The 22317-nt window shown below is 41.9% G+C and overlaps 1 protein-coding gene across 1 annotated transcript in view; it reads right to left on the reverse strand.

Annotated features, from left to right (window-relative positions):
* Positions 1-22311, reverse strand: part of LOC100549888 (phosphatidylinositol 3-kinase regulatory subunit gamma) — a 31563-nt gene extending 9252 nt beyond the window's left edge. Inside the window, exons 1-7 of the mRNA XM_010716171.3 lie at positions 22080-22311; positions 6528-6639; positions 4222-4320; positions 2639-2819; positions 1804-1929; positions 893-1035; positions 47-223 (exon numbers count right to left, since the gene is read on the reverse strand). Coding sequence (XP_010714473.1) covers positions 47-223; positions 893-1035; positions 1804-1929; positions 2639-2819; positions 4222-4320; positions 6528-6639; positions 22080-22185 — 944 coding nt within the window. The 5' untranslated portion in view covers positions 22186-22311. The remainder of the gene's footprint in view (positions 1-46; positions 224-892; positions 1036-1803; positions 1930-2638; positions 2820-4221; positions 4321-6527; positions 6640-22079) is intronic.
* Positions 22312-22317: the final 6 nt, after the last annotated feature.

The following is a 22317-nucleotide window of genomic DNA, read 5'->3' on the forward strand; positions in this document are numbered from 1 at the left end:
GGTTCATCAGAGACACTGTTTTGAGGAACAGGTCAGCCTTACTTACACAAGATACTGATCTCTGATTTTGCGGAGCTGAATTAGGTCAGGCTTGATACTATTCATTTTCTTATCAGTCTCCCTGTTGTCCAGAGCTTGTTTCTTCAAATCTTGTTCCAGACGCATTTTACTGTCATGGATCTCACCCAGGCGTGATTTTAATTTTTCATAGTTCATCATTATCCTACAAACAAGTGCAGTATTTGAGAGGAAAGGTCAACCCAGTCAGAATGAAGCACCACCATGGCACAATACAACTGTTATGGGTAAGCATTTTCAGCTCCTCTACCGTGATTCGTTAAGGACTGTGTCAAGTTAGGCACTGTATTTGGCATTCCTTCAAAGGTGCACGCACACTTTTTTCTAGTAACTTTACAGAAAAGCAAATTCAAATGAGGCCCTTCTTTTTGACAATCAATATCTGCTACTAAATTTCTAATTAAATAGAAATTTCCTTTGAACGTGACCAAAACTGATTACGAACTATGAGATTTATTAGAGCTATGTCCATTTCCACTGCACAGTTTACTTGTAAAGATTTTTCTCAATAATATTCTAAGCAAGTTCAAATGGAAGTGGGTAAGCAAATGAAATTATTTCCTGGTCCTCATCCCTGTATCTTCATTTACGTGAAGCCAGAGACAGAATAATCTGCAAATCTCTCATCTCTTCTGTCTGCAATGCAATTTCCAACAGAAGAGGGCTTTACTGAAGGTTCAGATACTTTGGGAAAAGGTCTCAGTGAAAATACTTAGTTTACAAAGTGCTTTACATAATGCAATATAGGACTTCACAGGAGTGCCAGTGTGGACACTAGTTCTTCCTCAGAAAGAAACGTGACTTGAGAGCCTACCGTTCAATTTCTTTCTCATTTCCCTCTCTGCGAAATCGCTCAATGTATTCTTTGCTGTATCGCTCTTGTGAGTGGCACTGTTCCTCAAATATCTTAATAGTTTCATTAAACGCTTCAATTGCAGTCCTCTTCATCTGGATTTCCTATGTGAGGAAAGAGTCCTTGATCATTTTTTCATAATGGAGACAACGCATGGCTCTATTATGTTCCCTGAACTGAATGAAAGGACGAACTACTCTCTCCCCCAAGTCAAAATGCGATTACTCAGGTTTAAGTTTAGATATAAGTTTGAGTAGTGTCATGGAGGTACAGGGAAGACTTACTCCCTGCAAGTCTAGCTCTCTGCCTCAGATGGTGCTCTCTATTAGGCTGCAAACCCCTCAGAAATATTTTAGTCAAATTTTCCATCTTAGCATGCAGTAAGACTGCCAGCAAACCTCCTACCCCCGTACAAACTATTTTACACTACAAGAATCAGTCCAAATTCTGTACTCACACTTCCTTAATGCATAATATCTGAAATCTTATTTGAACATGACTTCTTACAGAACTTGGACTTCTACAATTCCCACTGCCGCATACAACATCTGGAAATATTCAACAGCAAAGGAAGAAGTCTGCAGCACGAAGCTTGTAGATGATGGCCATTGCTCCACCTTATACTGGGAAGTTCAGCTCCTATTCCTTCCTTGCCCCACACCATAAACTCTATGACCATCAGCCACAAGTAATATTCATTGTGTTTCCATTAAGCTTGAAACCACTTTCCTCTGTTTCACAATTTATAAAGGTTTTTTCACTGTATTTTCTGACCTTGGGTTGACTTTGCTAGCCACAGCAGGTTAAAACCATTTTCTTTACTCCTTATGTAACTGGAAAGAGTCTCTATAGATAGCTGAAGCGGAACCAACCTGTGATGTTCTGGTATATTCTTCATACAATTTGTCATACTCTTTACTCTTTTCCTGGTACTGAGCATGGTATTCTTGAAGCTTTTTACCTACTGCATCTATATTATCTTCTTTCACCAACTGATCCTGTACATACAAAAATCTATTTAGACTTCAAACAAAGCGGTCTTTTCCTTATAAGTATTCATTTGTCACTTGTACACATTTGCATTTTTTTGCTATTGCAGCATTTTTATAATCACATTTCCACAAAACACACAAAGTCCCCATCTAAATCCCTTCCTCCACACAGCAAATTCCACAGTCTTCAGACAGCGGGAACTGGAATTATGGGCATTTCCAAATGCACTTCTTTCCCCTTAAAACAGGGCAATGTCTCAGGCCACTGAATAAAACATTAAAACATTTTTGAAAAATCTACATAGCTATGCACAGAGCAAGCAGCTGCATGGCCCATATGTGCTTCAAGATCAACACTACCTAGAACAATATTGTTTGGGTCCATCTGGGCTTAAGGGGAAAAATAAAATGCTTCTCAGAGACTCAAATATGCTACATGCTAGGGTTTCACTTCTCTGCTGGACCGCTTAGATGGAGACTGGAAGCTTGATAGAAGCAACAGCTTAAGTGGCTAGACAATTTGAAAGATCCTTTACAATGAGCAAAGTGAGGTCAAATGTGAAAACTCATATTTTTGCAAGCTTTCAAGAAAAGAATCTTGTATGAAACAAGAAAAAAAAGTCAGGTTTCACATACAGAAAATGGAATTATAAACAAGTTCCACTCTTTTTTCTTGTCTGCACTGATGGTTACTGGGCTTCAGTGAAAACCTTACCTGCTGGTATCGGGATACTGGATACATCAACTTCACATCGAGTTTCGGGTTATACTGAGCAAGAGACTCGTTGCGGTAGTGGTTAATCAGTTCCACAACTGAATTAAATGTCAGTGGGTCAGAAAAGCCGTATTTTCCATCCCGATGATAGATCTTTATCAGTTTATTGTTGCCACCCTTCCTGTAAAGCAGTACAGTCATTCAGAAGTTTTACTGCATACCTCTTATCCTCCTCAACACTGGGGCTGCTAACAAAGACACCAGTGAAGTTCCTGGGTAAGTCTTTGAAGTCAAACAGGTTAACATACACCTTTATAATGGCTCTTTATATACCAGCAGATATTCGGTAGCTTAAGAGTCAAGAGACTCAGAATTATCATCGGCTATTATTTGAATAGGAGCAAAGACCAAAGAAATTATCTTATTGTGTGCTCGTTCTGGAGTCACCTTAAGACATAACTCAGCCAAAAGTTTTGTAAAGGAAGAGACGGATGCCAAAAGGCTGAGTAAAAGTGCCATACTGAACCCAAACCAAACTTTCCTGCAACTTGGACTGGCTAATAACATACAACTGCATATACAGTCATACAGCAATTAGCAAGTCTCCTGAGTTACGGATGCTAACACAGGATACATGAACCTAAACAAAATCTCCCAAGGATTACAACATGGTTGTAAGTTTAGGACTTTACATTATCCAGATTTATACATTCCAGCAGTTTCCTCCTTTTTTTCTTTCTTTTTTTTTTTAAACCAACAGACTGTTTAGACAATATTCTGTGCTTCCTGCACTCTCCATTTTGGTTTCTAAAGACACATGCATTCACAGTAAAATAACCAACTCATGCCAGACCTTAGCACAAAAGTCTTGAATGTCAAAGCAGAAGTCAAAGCAGAATTTAAATGACACTCTTGGGGTCAAACTTGCCAAACTGAATTTCAAAGCAAGAACAAATATCTGCCACATCATAGAAACTCCCAAAGGTGTGCTGCAGCAGCAGTGGTGTATGCATCTCGCCTATTTGCCTCTAACAACCAGTCTTGAGAGCCTGGCAGAGTCAAGTGGCTGGACAGGCTGGGCAAGGCCCCAGCAATTGTTACGTGAGGTCTGCCACCTAACTGTAGAAGAAATTTTAATGAAGAAAGGAACATGGCTCTAGTTCAATATTTCCTAAACTTTAGATCAGAAAGCACAAGACACTCCTTCTACAAAGACACTGTGTTCAATTCTCCAGAGCTGCATGCTGATGAGATATTCAACACACTCCCATTAATTAAAGTCCTAGTTTATAAATACCTTTTCCTTTAGGAGTTTTGAAACTATGAAGCCCTACTGAGTGTCACTCTTCCCTGAGTCCTATCTCATTTACAAAGAGATATTTACAGTACTGCTTAGTGAAGGACAAGATCCAGTGCACAGAACAGACTATCTGGTTATTCACGTGCTCATTCTGTGATCTGCAGCATCTCAGGAACATCTCTCAACTTGATCCATGTCAGTGTTACACAGCCACTGCTGCCACTGGAATCACAACTAGCTATTTGGGGTCTTGCTGTGTGGGACACGACTACTCAGCGCGTACCGTAATGTCAGAGTGTAGTCTCCCTGCATCTTGGTCGATGCATCACGCACCAGGAATGTTCCATCTGGCATGTCTCGTAATTTGTCATTTACTTCTTCCCTAGAGAATGGAAAGGAAGGTAAAATTAGAAGCGTTAAGGACATGACTATTGTTGCCACTGGGGGCCAGTAACATCTGTACGCATGAGGAGTTCAGCCTTCAGAGTACCAGGCAATCTTTCTTCACACTCAAGTCTTCTAGTCTTCTAGGCCTCCTAGAAGAAGTTTGAACTTGTGTAGTTATAAGAAAAAAATAGCAGCAGCAGTGGAGTGCTGCTTAGGAAGGAGTCTGTTTTTAAGCAACAGTAGCAGCTGTGTCTCAGGGTTCACAACCTTTCACTGTAATCTGTTCAGGTCTTAAAATCCACACTGGAAACAGGTGCCCTTTGAGAAGGCAGACCTGACCTCTTAAGAAATGGGCTCTACCATCATCCCTCAAAGGTGCCCAGAGTTTAGTACAGTTCTTGTCTCAAGAGACTCATTATTGGCTTAACTCTGATCTTAGTTACAGTAGTTTTAAACCACTACAACCTTGCTAGCTTTGTTGCAACTTTTACTTTTTTACAACTAAGCAAAAGGAATACTCAGTCCAGAGCTTTAAGCTAAATCAAGAAACCCGCCAGCAAAAGTGAATACCTGCAAGCATTAAGAAAATGCTTTCATTTAAAGAGTTAAGGTTCCAGACAGGCTTGAGCATTTCACCCAGACTGCATATCACACTGTGTAACAGCTCCCTTACAGGTTCTTTTTAATACACTTTTTAATACAATCATTTGGAAACTCAAGTTTATCAGGTAGTCTCAACATTATCTACGTGGAGTAGAAACTCTATTTGAATTTGAAAAAGAAAAATCAACAGTGGCTTTTTTGTTCAAATAATAAAGAACAAAAGCATTCTTACCAAAATGCCTTAGTTTTGATTTGGCCTCCTGCAGAAAACCATTCTGTTAGTAAGACTGATTCCTACTAACTATCACGTGCATGATCAGCCTACTTCACTCAGATTGGGCCTAGTTAACTCTAAAGGCTTTTTCCTTTCGGAAAAGATAGATACGGTCTGAGAGCTTGGGCTTCTGCCTGCAAGATGCATCCAGGAGCTCATGACAAAATTTTCAATGCAGTTCTTGACTGAAGAACATGGTTCCTGACCTGGCAGCCCAACGCAGTCTGTACCTGATGGCTTGCCAACTTAAGGCCATTAACAATACCAGCTTTGTGTGTGTGCGTATCACGTTTTAATCCAATAGTCACTGCAATGTGATTTGCACTACCTTAGCTCCCACCATCACGTGCATTAGTAAACAGGGAACAAATCCACAGTCAATAAACTACCAGCATTGAGCTGTTTTAAACAAACCCTGCCTGGTGGGTAGTGTGATCAGGTATCGCCACTCTGCTTTGATTTAGTATTAACAGAAAAATATCACTGCTTAGGCCCTTCAAAAACAAGATCTATGCAGGTTTGCTTTATAGAGATAAGGGAGGTACAATAAAGATATGAAAACTTTATTTCCCCTTTCAGAAGTTCAGTGAATGACTGCGGCAAATCTTGCCTTTATCTGACAAAGCATTTCAAAGTATTATGTGCAGAAGTTGGAACAATTTCTGATCACACTCCCAGCACAATCCTGTTTCCCCTTGCAGCTTCAAGCTCGAGGTTTTTCAGAAGCACCTTAAGGCAGAAAGAGATGACTTAATCCTTTCAATTTTTTATGCAATTAACTACATGAATGCCCAAACCAAAATGGTTTCTTTGGGAGGTAGAAGTTAATTTATTTGGTATGTGCCTGTATCACTGACTCCACATAACTGGTGATGGTTAGCACTTGTAAGAGCTATTTATATACCACCACTTAATAGAAATTAGTATGCATGCAATTTCAACTAAATATTCAAGAAACCAAATATAAAAATGTAACTTCTTTTCTTCTGAACAAGTTTGCTGAACTGCATGCATGCCAGCACGGCATGCTTACAAAACCTTATTTTTAGCTAGCACGCTCAGAAGCACTTTCTTCTTTTTACTTTTTTGTATATCTGGAGGAAGTTAAAAACCCAAAATAACTGTCAGCAGGACTGACACTATCTATATCAAAATAACAGTAACTTAAACACAAGCCTTGAGTCCAGTTGAACACCAGCATTTAGGTCTTTGCCAAGCATAATCCTGAAGCACCTCCACCCTTTAAAATGCTGTCTGAAATAGGTATTCTTTTTCTCCTGAAGTCTAACAGGATCATTTTATTTTTAGTAAAAAATATTGCTTACCTTGAGATGTCCCCCCAGTACCACTCTGCTTCCTGCAGAGAGAAACTGGAATTGTCCTTTATCCCATTCGTATTCACTGGAGTCATTGGTTTGGAGGGCTTTGGAGGAAGAGCTGAAAATTCAGAACAGATTAAAGAGAGGTAAGTAGTGGAAAGCAATCACTATAATGTTAAGAAACACGATGTGAACGTGATGGTAAAAAAGTGAGAAGAAAATGCATCTTCAATTTGGAATTTTTAAAGAAATTTGAAGTCAACAGCTGTGCTGTGATACTATGTTTCCCAGTACTTTAACCAAACCTGCTAGAGGAAGTAGGGGAAGAAGTAAGAGAAAGCAAGAGTTATTCTAAAGGAAGTCTGGCTCAGGTGAGAGTACAAATGCTATTATCGCCTAAACCTCCAAAAAGAAGTTACAAAGGTGTATTTTGTCTGAAAGCTGCAGTCTGCAAGACATTGCGCACAGCTATGGAAAAGCTGTAGTTGCTAAGGCATCACAAATCCTTATGGCAACCCATGAGAGCAAACAGGTGAGTGTTCCTTCAGAGGGAAATATGATGCTAGCAAGAGCTGTGCAGCAGCACATCCATCACGGGCCCTAGGTTCATGTTCTCCACTAGGAACAAAAGCTATGACTCTCTGAATAGACAGTTATGGGGAAAAGGGACATCAGCTCATTACCAGTGTCAGATCTTCTTCATACAGCTGAGACATTTACCATAAGAAAGGGGCTGCTACAAATCTCCCAAAAAGAGACTCTCATATAGGCCCAGTGCAAGACTGCCTGGAATGCCCCATTCTGAGTTCAGCACAAAGTGGCTTTTACTTCTGTGCTCAAAATACGTTGTGCAGCATAACAGCATACAAGCCACTGATGCTCTGTCTGGTCACTTCTTGCAGTTAAGCAAACAACCTCTTCGTGATCCTGAATGTTAAATTCTCTATCAGGAGTAAGTTAGCAGCCACAGGCATGGTAATAGATTGGTAGAGATGTGTCTGTGTAATGCAGAAACACATTACACTTATTTTCTTTGTGAAAGATGTCTCGAGTGCTCTCCCCTGCTTTGCAGAGACTGAGGTTCTCCTCACAACACCACCACCGAACCAAAGTGTTTTTCAGGCATTTCATGAGACTACGGGAGTGTTTTACAGAAACATCTGAATTTAGAGCAAGAAAGCAGCTACACACATAGGTCTGCCAGCACATTTTCAAGTCAGACCCTGAACATCTGTGCTCCCGGCTCTGTGCTCTCACCATCAGATTACACAAGCATCAGAGAGCAGGGCCGATGTGCGCTGACAATAGCTAGCTTTCAGATGCCCACAAGCCCGGTGTACAAGCAGAAATACAAATAAAACGAGTAGAAAGGAGAGTTTGATCTCTAGCTCCAGCGCAGAGTGGCTTAACGCTGAGAGGCGTGCTACTTGGCACCAGCCATCTGCTCACCTCCGAGCCACACCTCCCACATTAAAGAAGAGAAAACACCGTTTCAACTGCAGTTCCAAACACCATTTCATCTTGAATATCCAACACAGTAAGTTCAGTGTTCTCAGACAAACCAGCAGATACTTTAATCGAGCCAATCTAAACTAAATCTGAACCTTGACCCAGACGTTTGCACCCTGGGGTTGCTGACCAAACACCTGATTCAGATAGCAGCATTCATGCTGCGGTATTGGGCATTACAGCCAAGCATACGGGTTCTTTTTATGGGGTGAGCTGGGAACTTTCAGGTGTGTGCCTATCTAACGAGGCAATAACAGGGTTTGTTATAACAGGAAGGTGAAAACCTTCGGAATCAGTGAAGTAGCTTCCTGGTTAGGAGGCTTCATTTACTCCCAGCTCAACTACCGCAGCTGTTTTGTTTGTACAGCACCTAAGCACTTTATAAAGTACCATCTCAGAGTAGGACACAGTTCTAGCCCTACTTTGCTTGAAGCCCTGAGCCCATGCAAGCAACTTCATTTGTGGAGCCCTGTGTTAGCCCATCTTCCTCATTCAAAGCTCACGAATCAAAAAGAAGCTTCATGTTGCTCTTCCTCCCCTTTGGGCTTTACTACTCCACATACTCCAAACAAGCAACAAGACAGAAGCAGCGGTTCTGAGTCTCATTAGTATCTGCACATGGCAATAAATCTGAGCTCAAAAACCTGTTTTGTATTTATTCCAGAATCTTTTATAGATTCTGAATCATCAGCAAGTTCATGAAATTTAATGTGAAAAAATGCACGACAGTGTGGAGAATTCATAACAAATGGTATCAGCACCAGCAATGATTTCACAGGGTCTTGCAAATTAAAGCTTGGACCCAAAACTTCAAGGCATTCTACAGTGTAAGAGCCTGTTTTATGCTGGTAATAGGGGCTTTCCAGAAGAGGCTTTCAAGTATTCTCCAGAGTACTTGAAAACTTCTCTAGCCCTTCTTGTAAGATTAAACCCTGCTCCCTTATATACTGTGGAATAATTTAGCAGCTTTGTCAGGCCTCACTCCAAAGCACTGGGCACAGAAAAGCAAACTAACAAAGCCCAGAAAGGTAAGGAACAAGCACTTGCACACGGACACAGAGCTCCAGACATTAAACAAGAGCCCTCACTACAGGTGGGGCCTTTCCTCTTTTTCCTTAATAGGTGGTAGCAGTTGTTGCTATCAGGGCTGAGCGCAGAACTTTATTCTGTGTGAGGAAATTGGAAGGAAATTCTCCTAGGGAGAAGAATAAGGCTTGGACCAGTTCCTGTAAAACCTGACTCATGGAAGCCAGTCTCCTTCTCACAATAGACTTTTAAAAATGCTCTTTAATAGCTTGCACATTTTAAAAATAAAAAGAAGTATTTGCAAGGGCGGATACTTTGTTTCCAAAGAGCTATGGATCCAATTCTTTACTTTGAGCTCTTTGAATAGTAATAGATTTTTCCCTGTCCTGGGTACAGACGCAGGCCCTTGCCAACAAGATAATATGCCCATCTATTTCAGCGGTTTCTGCCTCCATCTCAGTCCGATATGACTGTGGGCTGTATGAACAGATAACTGAGGAGGAAGGCAGTTTAAACTCTGCAGCCCAGAACCTGTGATGACAAGAGGAGAATTTGGCAGTGTGACAAGGCTGCTGTAGCAGGGCAGCACCCAGGCACTGGTGCAATGGGTCATTATGAGAGGCAGCCTAGCATAGTGTTTACTGGTATCTACACAGCCTAATAACCCTGCTAGGAGAGATCATGTCATGTTTCTGTGAGAAATGATGAAGAGCCTTAAAGATCTACACATTTTGATTTAAACTTTAAAAATGCAGTTTGATGTACTTTGCTTGATGAACATTAGTGTGTCAAAATCTTGCTGCAAAGAAGAGTCAGGCTGTCCTGAAGTCAACAGAAATGCCTTTGAGAGCAGCTGTGTTGCTTTCCGTGTCATTGGGTCCAATTCTGATCTAGTCCCAGACACAATCTCGATGCATCTCATAACAATCTCTGATTAGATCCATCCTGATGGTTCTCTTTCCTCCTTTCTCTTGGGAGAGAAAGAACACTGACCAGAAGTGATTAACAGCACAATGGATCTATTTGTTCTAATAAAGAACTTATTGTGAGCACCAGATAGAGAAACATCACGCCAGTACCCATGTCTCTAGGACGGCTTTACCACGTGGATCTTTCCAAAACCCAAAGGGAAGAGCCAATTGGGACACCTGCTCCTGGGAGCTCCCGAGGGCTGGCGTGCAGCCACGGCAGGAGAAGGGGCCCCTCGTGTGGAAGCCAGCACCTTTGCTTTTTCTTTCCTTAGCATCCCTAGCCCCTCTCCCCAGCTTCCCCAACGAACCTCGCTTGAGCTAAATCCCAATCTCAGATCAGCGTTACTCAGAAGGGGGAAATAAAGAGCTGACGGCTGGATGGAGACAGCGGAGTGGCCAATGCCGGCGGGGCCCAGGATCGGATGTTGCTGACGTCAGGCCCAGATGGCTGCCGTGCCCTCTCCTCAGGTAGCTTCAGCCAAGCCGCTCTGCAGCGCCGAGATGCAGCTCCTCGGAGAGACGAGCTATTGATTGGCTTGTGCCAAGGGAATGTTTTTCATGCTTTCTTGACTGCGTGGAATTGCTTTTCTTTTCAAAAGGCTGCTCGAGATTTAACAGACACGATTCCCTGAAATTCAGCTCACCTCCAACACCGAGGCAACAAAGAATACTGGCAAGGGTCTGAGGATTAGTGCCTGTGTATGTTTTTATTTTTAAATAAGGACTCTTGTAGAAAACAATGGGCTATACTAATCCCAAATTTAACCTCAGTAAAGCACGCTGGGACTTCCGTGAGATACATACTTTTCCCAGTTAGGCTTTTAATCAAAAATTTCACAGGTTTACGTGATTTAAGAGCAGCGAGCCCTAGATGTGAGAGTTTTCAATGGCAGTAATTCAGGAGGAATGAAAAAGAAGAACGCCTTGGGTCTCCAAGAGCTACATCCCAAATAGCACCCAGTCAGGCAGTATTTGTGTACGAGATGAACCTGCCAGTTAATAAAGCTCTCATACGCAGTTCTAAGGCAGATGCCACTCAGCCTAAGAATGCCTCCAGAATGCAACTCTTCTAGAATTTTCTGAGGGCTTCAGGTCAGATAAGTAAAATCAAAGCAAATTCAAGTGTGGAATTAACTCTATCTTATCATTACAAATAATTACAACTACCAAACACTGTGACAAAGTCAATCTTAAGTCACTCAGCACTTCCATGAGTTTGTTCAGTAAACTTCTTTCTGAAGTGTTCAATCTCCTCTCCCTACACATTCTGACAAGCAGACAGCAGATCAGAAGATTTCTGAAGACAGTCACTCAGATTCAGGAAGGCTGACATACAGTAAGTACCCTACAGACTGTAATATTGAGCTCCAGAAAGTATCAGTACTATGGAAACGTGTGAGTAATCCACAGTTAGACCAGACGGGGGGGAATGATATACAGTCCTCAAGGACAAAGATTTTCTCTTTGGAGGTATAGATGAGGACTTGAAATGAAACAAAAACTAAAACCTTCCAATCTTGAACTGTTCTCTTTAGCTTTACTCAATTTCTCAACCTCTTTTCTCAATTTCTCAGCCACTTTTAAGGCAAATGCTCAAAATCTTTCATTCCCTCAATAGCCCTGTACCTGTCACAACTGCACAAGGTCCCCTCAAGGCAGTCACAACTTCAGAAAAAAGCCTGTGCTGAATGAAGGTGCACTTGGATTTAGTGGAAGTGTGAACCCAGTGCAAGTGAGAGCAGTGATGTGCTGCACTTCTGCTGAGATTTGCAGCTGACGAAGAGGAGGACTGGGCGCACCTGCTGACAGCGGCTCAGCCTGCACTGCTGACAGGTATGTTACCTTGGCAGCTGCACATCCTCCTGTGTCAGTTCTCCTGCCAAGACCCCTTTCTCTGAGCCCCAAACATCAGTCCCTTCTCAGCTGCCCTTCCCCAAAAGGCAGCTAACATGCACTGGAAATTCCATAGGGACACAGAAGGAAGCTACTTGATCACATTACTGCTGGCCACAGAATCTCACATGCTCACATTTTTGCTCTACTCCCTTAAAAACAGGCAAGACGCCAAAGGCTAAAACATATTCTGAGAATTGAAGTCTTTCAATATCTCATTACAGAAAACAGCAGACAAGTTGGCAGGAAGCCAGGCAGGTTTCCAACAAAAACACTCCTATTATAGCTTTGCTTGTGTTTCTATGAACTTTCATAAAAACCAACACCTTTAAGAAATATTTCAGTTTTGATTAATTGACTTTTTTGATAAAGATCTGTTTTGTTTGAAAACTTCCCAACCATCCAGTCAGCTCCCACACCTCCCAACCACAGTTCTTCCTCCTACAGTCAGCCAATTTTCTGGTGCACTCAGCTCTTCACGAACATCCACAGCTACTGCCCAAGTTAAAGGCTACTCAGTACTGGACACCTGCAGACAACAACACAGTGTGAAGGAAAGGAGCTGGCTCACATTCACAGCTCTCTTTGGGGCATCTGACAAGAACCCATCGCTACTTCACAAGGCTTGTCCCTTCACCGGCAGAGTTGGAAGAATTGGAAGATTAATGCACTGTCAGACACATGACTTCAGGATCTTTTTCTGTATTGTAAAGTAATATGGTATTTCCTTTTCATTTCACTCTTTGCACGAAATGGCAAAGCAAAAAAAGGCCCAACTTCCCAATTTTCATGCTTGATGAAAAATTGTTTACCTTTCAACCCAGCTCATAGTAACAGCTGCAAAGCTCCAGCAGTGCCAGTTTCCATGACCAACAGCATTGAGGTGGCTGCCCCAAAGTCAGCATAAGGAAGATGAAAAGGACAAGCTCTCTTTCATATAGCAAGGATAATTAGCACATTATCAACATCTAGATACCAAATCAATAATAATGCTTTAGAAGTTTTACCATGTTTCATGTTTCAAGGATTGCTGCTACCTCACCATCACATTTGACTCACCTCAGAAAGGAACAGCTTTATCTGCTGACCAGTAAGAGTCTCTTTGGAGTTACTCTTTGGGGCAGACTCTTTGGTCACTGCATAGAGATAGATGTTGGATAAGAGTAAGGAAAGCACAATGACTTGCATAAGCATAGAGAGGTTCAGTGATAGAGAATGAAGTAGCCTTCATTGTGGAAGATGGACAGTGAAGTCACCATGCAGTGCCACTACACTTAGGAGACATACCAAAGCCAAAAGAAAAGAAAAAAAAGTAATTTTAAATGAAAGAAAAGCTTACGGCTGCTATCCCCAGCTACTTCAAAGACTAAACCATCTATCCAGATGGCAGGTACAAAGACAGAAACTAATTCTCATTGGAGAACAGAAATAATTTGGTGCTAGTGAGAACTTAAAATAATAATAATACAGCTGTAAATACATGTGACTCTTGCTGCTCCAAGCAGCACTTCTTTTCAGTTTACCACTAGTTTAGATCTTTGACAGCAGTATGTGAAAAATTTCTCATACAGTACCTGTCCTTGCCATATGTCAAATATTTTCTATAGTTACTGAAGTAGATATATTTCAACACCACCTAAATTGCTGACAGAGAGCCATTTTAATCTAGATCAGAAGATGCAAATCAAACCAGATCTGAAGTTAGAAAAGTATTCACACATCATTATTTCTAAGAACCTTGTTCCAGAAAGACACTGTATCAAAGCAGAAGTCCCAACCCATGCAGTCATGTGCAAGGTTTTAAGGTTTTGTTTTTTTTCATTTTTTCTTTTCTTTTTTTTTTTTTTTTGAGAGGGTAGATGAAAGAAATGAAAGAATTCCTCCAAAAGCAAAGACAATCAGGTGTAACATCAGATCTCAGTGCCTACAGATAGGATAATGCTATGGAAAATAAACATTAAAAAAAAAAAAGCTCCTGTAGATTTTTTCTTTCATGAGGAAGATGGGGAAAGTAACCGTGAGGGGTAGCTAGCAGAAGGAAACAGGAGCTTTATGCTTTGAAAGAGAAATCCAACCTGAAGTACAAGAGTCCCACAATGATGCCAATGCAAAACTGAAGTTATTTTGCAGTGAAAGAACAAACAGATGAAGGGAATACAGATTGATGCTTTTGATTTCCCAAACCCACCCATTTTTGTGCTGAGAAACATGATGTTTTTTAAGCCTTTCCAAAACAACCAGGTGTCAGTTTTAAGGATTATCTGACTTTAGAAGCAGTAACATATATATATATATATATATGTAATGATATGAACTATAATTAAAATAACATTTTTCCAGTTCATGAAAACTGGATGAATGTTGGAAGCAGTCACAGGTTGAAGCATCCGAAGTATTTTGTCTCCTCTAACAAAAAGATAGCTGGATGGAAGGTAGCCATCTCGAGTGTGTGGCTGAACTCAAAGCCAGAGAAGAACTGGGATTCTGTTCAGCCACGGGAAAGCTTCAGAGCATATTACGCTTTGGCATCAGGGTTCACCAGGCAGCTGGTGGACATCCAGCAAAGCAGCTGGGGGCCTGTTGGAAAAGGCACTGCTTGCTCTTTGCTTTCTTTGAACTGTATGAATTTTTCCTAAAACTCCCTGGGTGCAGCTACTTCTCTACAGAAGTGCACTAGAAACACTTAAAGTACAGGAATATATTCACTAAAGCACTGCAAAATCTTTGTCTTTTGAGTGGAGGACACAGCAAAGATGAAGGACAATTAAAACAATCTCTTCAGAGGAGGTCACATCCACGCTCATTGAGCTGGGACTCATCACCAGCTCATATGCTGTAGTTTAGATTATGTGGAGAAAAGAGTTCTTGCTTACTTGCTATTGTGCACACTGTCACAAGAAATGAGATAAAAAGCAGAAGAAAAAAGAAAACCTGACTCATTTCCATAGGGGCATTTAGTACGCAAGCAGAGTCTGCTCTTTAAGCTTTACTCACCAACCTACTTCACAAAAACAAGTTTCCAAAAAGAAAAAACCAACCAGCTAGAATGCACCAATTGCTTCCATGGAGCCCAAGTTTTAGGGCAACCTGTTACTACAGTCCTTTTACCTAACCATTAAAATACAAGAGGAAATGCTGATCAAAGTTTTCTTTATGCTGCTGTTTCTGGCGTCCTCCTGCTCTCTGCCCAAAAAAGTGACTCACTAAACAATCAGCACGAGATGATGTAAGGCACCCAACTGCTCTCAGTAACGGGCACAGATGTGTACGACCAGCTATGCCTTTCAGTTTTCCCAAGCTGTAGAGCAAAGATAAGCCTGAATAGCTTCATTCTGGAGTAAGATATCACACAGGCAATGGCGAAGACAGAAGTCAACTCTGCTGCTTGGGAAAATGATATTCCCCAAAGGAAACTCCAAGAATCTTCTTCTTTTAAGCAGGTGAGTTAGTAGCAAACACCACAGCAATTAACTCCTGTTAGGTTTCATAATGAGATACAGAAGTGTTCAGAGCAATGCAGAAATAATGTTTGCTGGGATTAGAACAGGCTCTGCTTACAAACAAGCATGGTTTCTTCCATGTTTTACTTTGCATAAGCAGACACCTTTTCAGAACACGCAGTCAAACAACTCCCTTCAGTAACCTTCCCCTCTCCAACTACTTCTACACTATCTGAAAGCCTACAGATAAACGTGAGCCTTTTAAAGCAGGCCCTCCCATCTCAAGCAAAGTTCATTTTACTTTATATTAATGATGCTATTTTTTGCATTTGTGTATTTAATTGAAAGCTGATGAGTGATATTCTTTAACAGCTAGAGCCATCAAAATGAAAACCGTGCACAAGGAATGTAAAAGCAAGCCTGAAAATGCAATTGGAAGTTTAGAAATTAAAAATGCTTACAGCAGCCATTAAGCAAAAAGGCTGGTAGAGAAATCTAGGTATAAAAAATGGAATATGTGCATTTTATGTCACGTTCTGCATAGGAGCTGAGACTCCGTTTCAAGCCGTTTTTCCAGGATCACCAGGACTATAAGTGATGGAACTTTATTTATTTCCTCCTCTACCCTAAGATCTGCACAAACTCCCTTTACACAGTAAGCAAACTCTCATCCCCAGCACCTACATTTTGGAAACTGGGCTTTCAGCAAAACTCCAATTTGTAATGAAGACGCAGCTGCTGCAGTGCTGTGCTATTGATGACATCCACCAGTAGAACTACTCCCATTTTTTAAGATGTATGAGAGCAGAATTTTTCTTCGATAAGCTTCTGGAGTCAGCTCAGATAAGCTGAAGGACAATACTGACAATGCTATTAAAATCTGCATCTGTTCTCCCACTGGAAAAGCAGTCAGGCATAGACATGCAGCATTCACCTACATCTGGCTACTGTATACCACAAACCCAATTTGAGAAGCCACATTCAGTTTCCACAATAACATTGATAATGATACAGTGCGACTTGTATCCAAGTAAACACTGCCCTTCAGATCACAATCCTATGTTTTCCAAGTTACGATTATAGTATCGCTTCCCTAAAACAAGGGTTGTCAAATTGTATATGAGAAGAAAATAGAAACTATAATGAATAAATACATGTTCTCTCTTGGATACTTGTCTCACTCACACAAAGGCAGAGCTGCTTTACAGAGCAGATGAACCTAAGCAGTCTATAGATAATTCTTTCCCCTTCTCCATCTTCACTATTAAGAGACGTTGTAATAAGAAAATTTATACACGCGGTTTTAAGCTGTAATAGGAGACAAGGCAAAGTAATATTCTTGATAAAGTTGTTTGAGTCAAGTTATGAACACAGTCAGCCATACTTGGCCCAACAGCCTTCAAAAAGGTAGCTCTTACACAGCTTCAGGACACTCATTCTGCTACCTGCTCAGAAACACAGCCCATTCTGCATCAGTAAGCCAATTTCAAACTTGTGGTTTTCTTCATAATCCACACAAGTGAAACTAACCTCTAATTTGTAGTTGAGCCAAATATCTTTGCTGACATCTGTATCTGAAATCCCAGTGGAACACTCTCACTGATTCTCATCCAAGCGTGATAAAATGTATTCAGTGATTACACATTTTATCATCAACACAACTGATAATGTATCCCAGACCTACAGAGGAAAAGGCACAATTCAGTCCTACTAATTGGAAGTGAGGTAGTTATGGTTTTGGTACTCTGGTAACTTTGCAGTCAGTTCTCTGTTCAAAAACTGCACTTCTGGCAGTAAATATCATTTGCAGATCTGAAGAGATGTCACAAAAAGAAAAAAAACAACCTAAACTCAATCCAGCAACCTATTTTCTTGTCTTTCCAGACACGTCCTGTAGCAAGAACAAACATGAATGAACCACAGACACAGTCAGTTTTCTAATGCCAGTGCATGATGCTGTTATGGCTGTATTACTTTATAGTAATCCTGACAGAAAGTTCAGAAGCTGCATTAGCTATTTGCAATTCATGATTCCAATTTTCTTAGTAGACTCTGAAAATTATTTAGTTGCACCTAGCATTATTTGCTACCTACAGCTACTACCTTATACCAGCGATGCCATTTATTATGCCAAAAGACAAGCAAGAAGAAGAAGAAGAAAGTATCAAGTACTTCAAAGGAAACAGAAGTCACCCTGCTGGCTGTCACTGCTTTTGCTACTGCGTTAGCTGTACTGCTCTAAGGAGTGTTTTGTAAGGCTGGCAGGACTGCATCTGCAGTCCCACTCCTGCGTCTGAGACGGATCGAGAACTAGAAATCTGTAAAGGCCTTGGTTTTTACTTTTTAGAGGCTTTTCACTCTCTACTTTCATTGCTTTTTTTTCATAGTAGCTCATATGGTGCTATGTTTTGGATTTGTGATGAAAAATAGTGCTGATAACACACCGACTTGCTAGTTGTTGCTGAGCAGCACTCGCACAGCATGAAGGTCTTTCCTGTTTCTCACACTGCCCTCGTATCTATGAGGCTGGGATGCACAAGAAGCTGGGACGGGGCACAGGCCAGACAGTTGGCCAAACCGATATTCCCTGCCACGTGACATTGCACTCAGCAACAAAGGCTGGGAGGACATTCAGAGTTGCTGCATTTGCCTTCCTCAGTAAAAGCTATTTGTGATGGAGCCCTACCTTCCTAGAAATGGCTGTCCATCTGCCTGCCAGTGGGAAACAGTGAATGATTCACTACCCGATGACCAACAGGGCAGTTTGGAACTGGAAATTCCCCATGGAAGCAGTCACAGCCCCAAGACTGGCAACGTTCAAGAAGCACTGGGACAATGTTCCCAGATACATGGCTTAACTCTTACTTTTCCCTCTGTGGAGTTTGGCTCAATAATCCTTATGGGTCTTTTCCAACTCACGGTATTCTCTGACTTTGTGAATCCTCTATTTTGCTTTGCTAGCATGCACAGCTTTTGGAGGGAGAGAAAGAACAGCTGTGTGATGTTGAGCTGCCAGCCGTGGTCAACCCATAACATCCTTTTCTGTCACCCAATGTGGGGCTCAAAGGGTTCCAGATAATGACAAATTTGATTGGAGCGTGCTAGACTGAAATTATAGATGTTATATCTACTTAGCTATCAATTGGCAGGCTCCTGCACTTGCTGCAGGACTTGCCTACCTTACAATATACTGGACTGCAGTCCTTGTTAGTGGCTGCTTACTGCTCTTCCTATAATTTTTACCATTTTACTCTGCTGTGCCTGGGAACATTTTCATATCAGCAATAGCCACGCACCTGGGCTGACAGATGGCCAGGGCACTGCTACTGTTCAGCGCAGGCTGGAATGCCAATGGAAACTCAAGTCAAAAGGACTGGGGCTGCAGACAAGTCCAAGCAGGAAAACATACACCCCAAAGCATCTTTGTGGATAAGGCAATGCTGAAACACCTCAAAGCAACTGTAGGTAAGCCCACAAAACACGAGGTACATCTGTGGCACACAGTAAAGCTGCAGAGGAGCAGGGCCACCCCTAAGGGACTGCGGCACATGCAGCAGCTTTCTCCTGTGAGCATGGAATCTTCTGATACGGGTAAGCAATCTTCCTCCCTTCCTTTATAGCACCTTGCTATTGTGCTGATCCTTCTCTCATTACACCTCTGGTGAAACACCTTTTCCCATCATATTGATCTGTCCAATTGTTATACCCTGCTAGCTCATAGGCTAGGGTGCACAATAAGCTGGGAGGGAATGCAGCCAGGACAGCTTATCCCAGCAGACCCAAGGGAGGTTCTCCATGCCCTATGACATTGTGCTCAGCAATAAAAGCTGGGAAGGAGCATTCAGAGCTGCCACTTGTCTTCCCAAAAAAACTGTTATATGTGATGGATGCTTTCCTAGAAATGCACACACATCTGTCTACCAATAGGCAACTGTGAATTAATTCCTGATTTTGCTTTGCTTGCACACACAGCTTTTGTATTAGCTATTAGCCTCTCTTTATCTCTACCCATGAGTTTTCCCAGCTTTATCCTTCTGATTCTCTCCCCCATCTCATGTGAGGAGAGCGAGGGAGCAGCTGCACGGTGCTGAGCTGCCCGCTGGAGTCAACAACACACATTTGCTGCCTGACCCCACATTTGTGGGAGCTGGAGAAAAACTCCTGTGCAGGAGAACTATCAACTTGATTATTTTTAAACTTCTGAGCAAGCCTTTGAGCAACCACGCTTCAGGACTTGCTCTGAGCATCCATTTATACCTCCAACATCTGACCAAAAGCAGGAGCCAGCTGATAAGCTGCTGCAGGTGCACTGAGGTCTGACAGGAATGACTCCAGACTGCCTGCTATCACGGGGTTTAATTTCTGCATTATTATTGTGCAACACTAAGGTGGGTATTCAGACAGCCTGCCAAGATAAATTAAAAGCCTACTGGCTCTTAACAAGAAACAGTATCCCCATCCTTGACTTAGAGGTTACAGGTGACACCGTACATTAGGCTCCCCTTGCTTTTGTCTTCTGCCTGCAGCTGAGATACTAAAACGTAATCACGAGCAGTCATGCATGATTTGAGACATTTGGCTTCTGGCATCAGTAAATGCCCAGTATTGCAGCATAAAGACCAGCTGGGGAACTCTTCACGCAAGTTCTGTGAACAAAAGAACGCGCTGCCTTCCTTTGGCAGCAGGTAATTCACTGCATATTGTTAGTTTGTGTGCTGTTGAGAAAACATATTGCCACCATTCAGCTGCTCAGGAGCTCTAGTCACTGCGCAAGGGAATTCTATACTGAAAACCTTCACAAATTTTTCTTGGAGGTGGGCCAAGCAGAGCTGTGGTTGTTACTGGGTGCAAATGCAGCGACTTTATCCTAAGGTATGCAGTGTCTGAGTCCTCCAAATAAATTCCTCCATGCTCCCCTTAGGGATGACCTATCAGCCCAGACCAGAGAATGCTTTTCCACCTTACCTCTGGAGGAGGCCACACTTTCTTTCCCTCCCTCTGCAATTTAAAAGTTATACTTCTACCAAATCAGGACATACACATGGGGACCATCCCACGCATCATTTCCAGCTCTGACTTTTCTCGTTTAAAAAAACACGAAGTACAGAGTTACTGAATTCATTGGGGGATCTGCACGTAACACTACGTCCTTTCACAAGCTGCTGTTTGGAACATGTAGAGTCTCAATCCCCAACAACGTTTCAACAATACGAATATTGGCATTATTAATGACAGAAGCACTGTTTCTGCTTTTCACCCTCCCCAGGCTGCATGGCACTTCTGCAGGAATACTGACAAGTGTTTTCTGACCAGTTTAGTTAGGTCAGCCTCTTACAGCAGCCTCCCCATACCAAGCTTTTTTTTTTTTTTTAAATTTTAAAAAAAGCCCAACACCAATTGTTTGAAGTCACCCACAACTGAACTCATTTTTTCTTTTTTTTCTTTTTCCTTTTTTTTTTTGCTCAATACAAGTAGAAACAAATATTAACTGTGTAAACTATTAAAAGCATTTACAAAAAAAGATAGCCTTTGAAATTCACAGAAGCAAGAAAACGGATTTGACTGAACTTCACGCTTTCAGGAGAAGCATCTAAAAATAGGTAGTGTCAGCTATGCAAGAATTTAATGAGCAGTGGCCAGCACTGAGAGATCTGTCCAATTTTTAAAGCGTCAGAGTTTGCAGAGGAAATGACTGCAGGTCCAGAGATCCAAAAAACTGAAGATGATCCTCCCCCCACCCCTTTTGATTCAAGCACACACATACCTATGGAGAAAAAAAGCTCTCTGAGCTGAAGCAGACTGAATACATTGGAGACAGACGCCAAAATTCATGCACAGGTTGAAAAGTACATTTTGAAGCTCTGACAGTGCATGCTATGCAGATCATTCCACTTACAAGTGCTTATTTGGGATCTTTGATGCCTATTTTACCGAAACATACAGATGAGAGAGCTGAGAACACAGGGACCCTTTGGTTACCTTCCTGCTTGCAGCCACTTCCACTCTTTGAGGTACAGAGATAGTCCCCGCCACCATCCACATATGCATTTTTTAATTCATTACCAAAGACAGAATCAGACTCTTCTCCTTGCACTTGCAAACCTTCCTCTGGCAGAAAGGAAACTTTCTGCCCAACTTAAAACTTCAGGCAAGCAGAAAACGATGCATTTATTTGCTTTCAGTGCTGGCAACCAATGAAAAAAAGTTGCACCGAAGCCTTCTGAATGAGGTTATAAAGTGTAATGAAAATAACGCTGCCTCAAGGAAAGTCTTCCAACCCATTTGCAAGCCTTCCTGGCCACAAGAACAGAACCCAGAAACAACACACACTTAATCTGTCAGTGCTGGAGAGAGAAAAAGGGTCTCAGAAAGCGTAAAAACTATTAAACTGAAAGTGAATGGAGCTAGGTAAATCACCTCCATCAAAGTGTTACGGGCACATAAAGGCACACAGGTGAAGAGGCTAATAAAAGCACCTCTCTAGCAACGAACACAGATATACGGTTTTCAATAAAAGGTGGTTTTCCTGACAAAAAGCAGCCGAGGAGCTGAGAGCAGCTCTCCCACCGCCCCATCCACGGCAGCCCCCACCCCAGTCCCAGCACCAGGGCACCCACAGACAGCAGGGTCTCATCGCTCTGAAGTTCAAACCACCTTCAGCCCAATTTGCACCCACCCCTCCCGCTCCCTGGGTGCACCCAGACGGCTCAGCTCCGTACCTGGAGGGTCCATCTCAATGTAAAAGATGAGCTCAGTGGAATAGGGCATCATCACCTCCCTCCAGTCCGTGTCATCGCGGTCCATATCCCACACTGTGTTGTACATCGCGGCAGCGCGCCTTTCTTGGCAGTTAATTATTTAAAATACAATAATATATACATATATATATATTTTTTTTTAAAGGTGGGAAAAGGCTTTCGAGAACAACCCACCTGCTCTAAAACAATGCTTCGACTA

The sequence above is a fragment of the Meleagris gallopavo genome, chromosome 10 (assembly GCF_000146605.3).
Source record: "Meleagris gallopavo isolate NT-WF06-2002-E0010 breed Aviagen turkey brand Nicholas breeding stock chromosome 10, Turkey_5.1, whole genome shotgun sequence".
NCBI lineage: Eukaryota > Metazoa > Chordata > Aves > Galliformes > Phasianidae > Meleagris > Meleagris gallopavo.